The sequence below is a fragment of the Gadus morhua genome, chromosome 2 (genome assembly GCF_902167405.1).
Source record: "Gadus morhua chromosome 2, gadMor3.0, whole genome shotgun sequence".
Lineage (NCBI taxonomy): Eukaryota > Metazoa > Chordata > Actinopteri > Gadiformes > Gadidae > Gadus > Gadus morhua.
The window spans coordinates 4,256,686-4,259,185 of record NC_044049.1 but is presented as its reverse complement, the minus strand read 5'-3'; the positions used below and the strand labels follow the sequence as shown (position 1 = coordinate 4,259,185).

At 44.7% G+C, this 2,500-nt stretch overlaps 1 protein-coding gene across 1 annotated transcript in view; it reads left to right on the top strand.

The window, feature by feature from the left end:
• cacna1ha (calcium channel, voltage-dependent, T type, alpha 1H subunit a) overlaps positions 1 to 2,500 on the top strand; it is a 107,541-nt gene that overhangs the window by 75,140 nt on the left and 29,901 nt on the right. Inside the window, exon 13 of the mRNA XM_030343714.1 lies at positions 2,476 to 2,500. This exon is cut by the window's right edge and continues 161 nt beyond it. Coding sequence (XP_030199574.1) covers positions 2,476 to 2,500 — 25 coding nt within the window. The remainder of the gene's footprint in view (positions 1 to 2,475) is intronic.

Below are 2,500 nucleotides of genomic sequence, written 5' to 3'. Positions count from 1 at the left end.
TGTCCCAGTGTTTCGGTGCTGCTGTGTTTTGCCAATATGCCAACCATGTACGGATTGGTGATGCAATGAATACCAAACAATTATGATCAAACACAGTCCCAATCTCAGTGGCTAATTCAGTGCTCATTTTCTGTGCGCTTTCTTTTGTTTTGTGTCCACGACAAACATTTCTGCGATAGTTCTCACCGATTGCACATATCGAAATTCATGTAGGTTACACCCATAACGCCTACACTTTTGCCACCCTACTACAGATCAATACAAGGGTCACAGCACAATTTCACCTTGTGTGCCACAGTCCAGATGTCAAAATGCATCCCCTCCAGGCCTTCCTGCATCAGCTCTTTCAACACACATGCAGTTGTTCAGCGAATCTAATAAACAGCAACGACCAACAAACATGCTTGAGAATCTGTTCTATGGTTAAACAAGTCTTACTTTGTTCTTAGTGTAAAACTACAACAACAAGTTAAAATAGGTCAAATGAGGAAAGGACCAGAGAGGGGAGAGTGTTGAACTAACACATTGGAAACAACAAGGATGCTGAGGTCTCTCTGGACCCACCTGTGGGGTTTAATCAAAGAGCCGTGCGATTTTTGGATACTATCCCACAAAGCCAAGCATTTCTTGTAAATTCGACTCATTAGTTATAATTTATACAGTACAGGGGGACGGCCAACCGTCCATTAACTGTTTTGCCATCTCATCCATCATGTGACATGCGCAATGCGCATTGTGGGCGATGTCGTAGTAAATCTCTGGAACTTGATATGATTCGTACTTCTACTACAGCTCGTCCATCACACTCATCCCCTTTCGCCACCTCACAATTTACAGCCGATGTGGCCTTCCCGCTCTCTCTTTATCTATCTGAGGCGGACGTTGTTGAATGACACAGAATTGACACATTGATGTCGGAGAGTGAGGGGGCGAAGGGCGGCGCACTTTGTCAGAGCTATCTGTGTGCAGCGTCTAGGAACTGGGATTTAATGGACCGAAATTGTGTTTCGTGGAGATCCTTGTGTACTATGCACAAATGGCACCCTACGCAAATTTCTGTGTTTGAACTTTTCTACGTCCATCACTGATTTAATCAGTGATGGGCAGCAGGGCTTCAACATTTCCAAGTCAATTGAAGTTTTCACTCTGAGGAATCAATGGGTTATCTTTTAATTCAGTGTCGCTTGTCTCTTTGTTGTAATTGGATCCGGCCCTTGCTAGACTAATACGGGAGACTCATATTGTGTTCACACGGCTTGGCAATAGATCCACACAGATTAAAAATGTACAAACCCATTTTAAATGTATGGGCGGATTGCGATTCAGTTCACACCAATAATATTGACTGAACTCTACCCCCATAGACTTCCAAGGGAAAAACCTTTTAACTGCTTGATCGCTTTGTTGTTGGCCTTCTGGCGACCTCTGATACGATGGATCATGACTCAAATCGATGGATTAGAAAGGGTGTGTGTGCATTGTGTTCATTAGTTCTGATGAGGCTAAATAAAAAGCTGAATACCAACGCAGATTTCTTAAGCTTATGCAAACAGCGCATTGTATTCATCCCTCTTTCAATTCGAGCTTCTGTGATGATATGTTTGTTGAATTAGCCACCAATGTCAAAATACTGGGTAATGTATTACTGAGATTTGTGTGTTTGTAATTACTTTCGCAAACATGTTTTTAGTCATTTGATAAATACAGTCATTTATCTCGGCTGCTAAGCAGTCCATGCCTCTCCCTGAACTCCTGCCTCACACATAAACCCATTCCTTCCTGTTAAATCAAATATGACTAATACGATAATTGTCCTCTTTGCATTTGCATCGATTCAAATTGTTTGAATAGTTTGAATGCCTTGGTTAGTTTCTTTCCAGGGTCTCAGATGTTGATATCCCTCAGGGCCCGTCCACACACTCAAAAGCCCTTGGGGAGTTGAGCGGTCCATTTCAGGGCTCTATAGCCTCTTAACTGGATCAATAGATATGTTCACTGTCTGGGCCGTTCCTGCTCTCTGGAGCGGACACCGAGGTGTGCTGGGTCATCTGTGAATCAGTCTGCTGGAGTTCATAACCTGACACCTTTTGTAGAAAAGCTTTCATTGTGGCCGTCATCATTGTTGCAACCATTGATAGATTGTATTGTTTAGCATCCTTTTTGGAATTGATACGCCACAGTTACTTGGCCGACCCGACGGTGTCCTCACCATCATTTATGGTTTGAGTGCTCATGCACACCCACACACTTGTGCAGTCTTGTGCTGTCACACGCCCCAGCAACAACGTCTGTTGTTGTTTAAGAAACCTAAACGATGTGACAGGAGGGAGGAGAGACTTCTGCTTAACATGGCCTTCATTTGCACCAGCGGAATCCCAGCCGGCAGGCACACTAACTCATCGTTCTTGTGCTCCTCCTCCTCCTCCTCCCCGGGCTTCCTCCATCTCATGACGTCGGCGGGGGGGGGGTCCGCAGCGTGTGGGAGATCATCGGGCAGGCG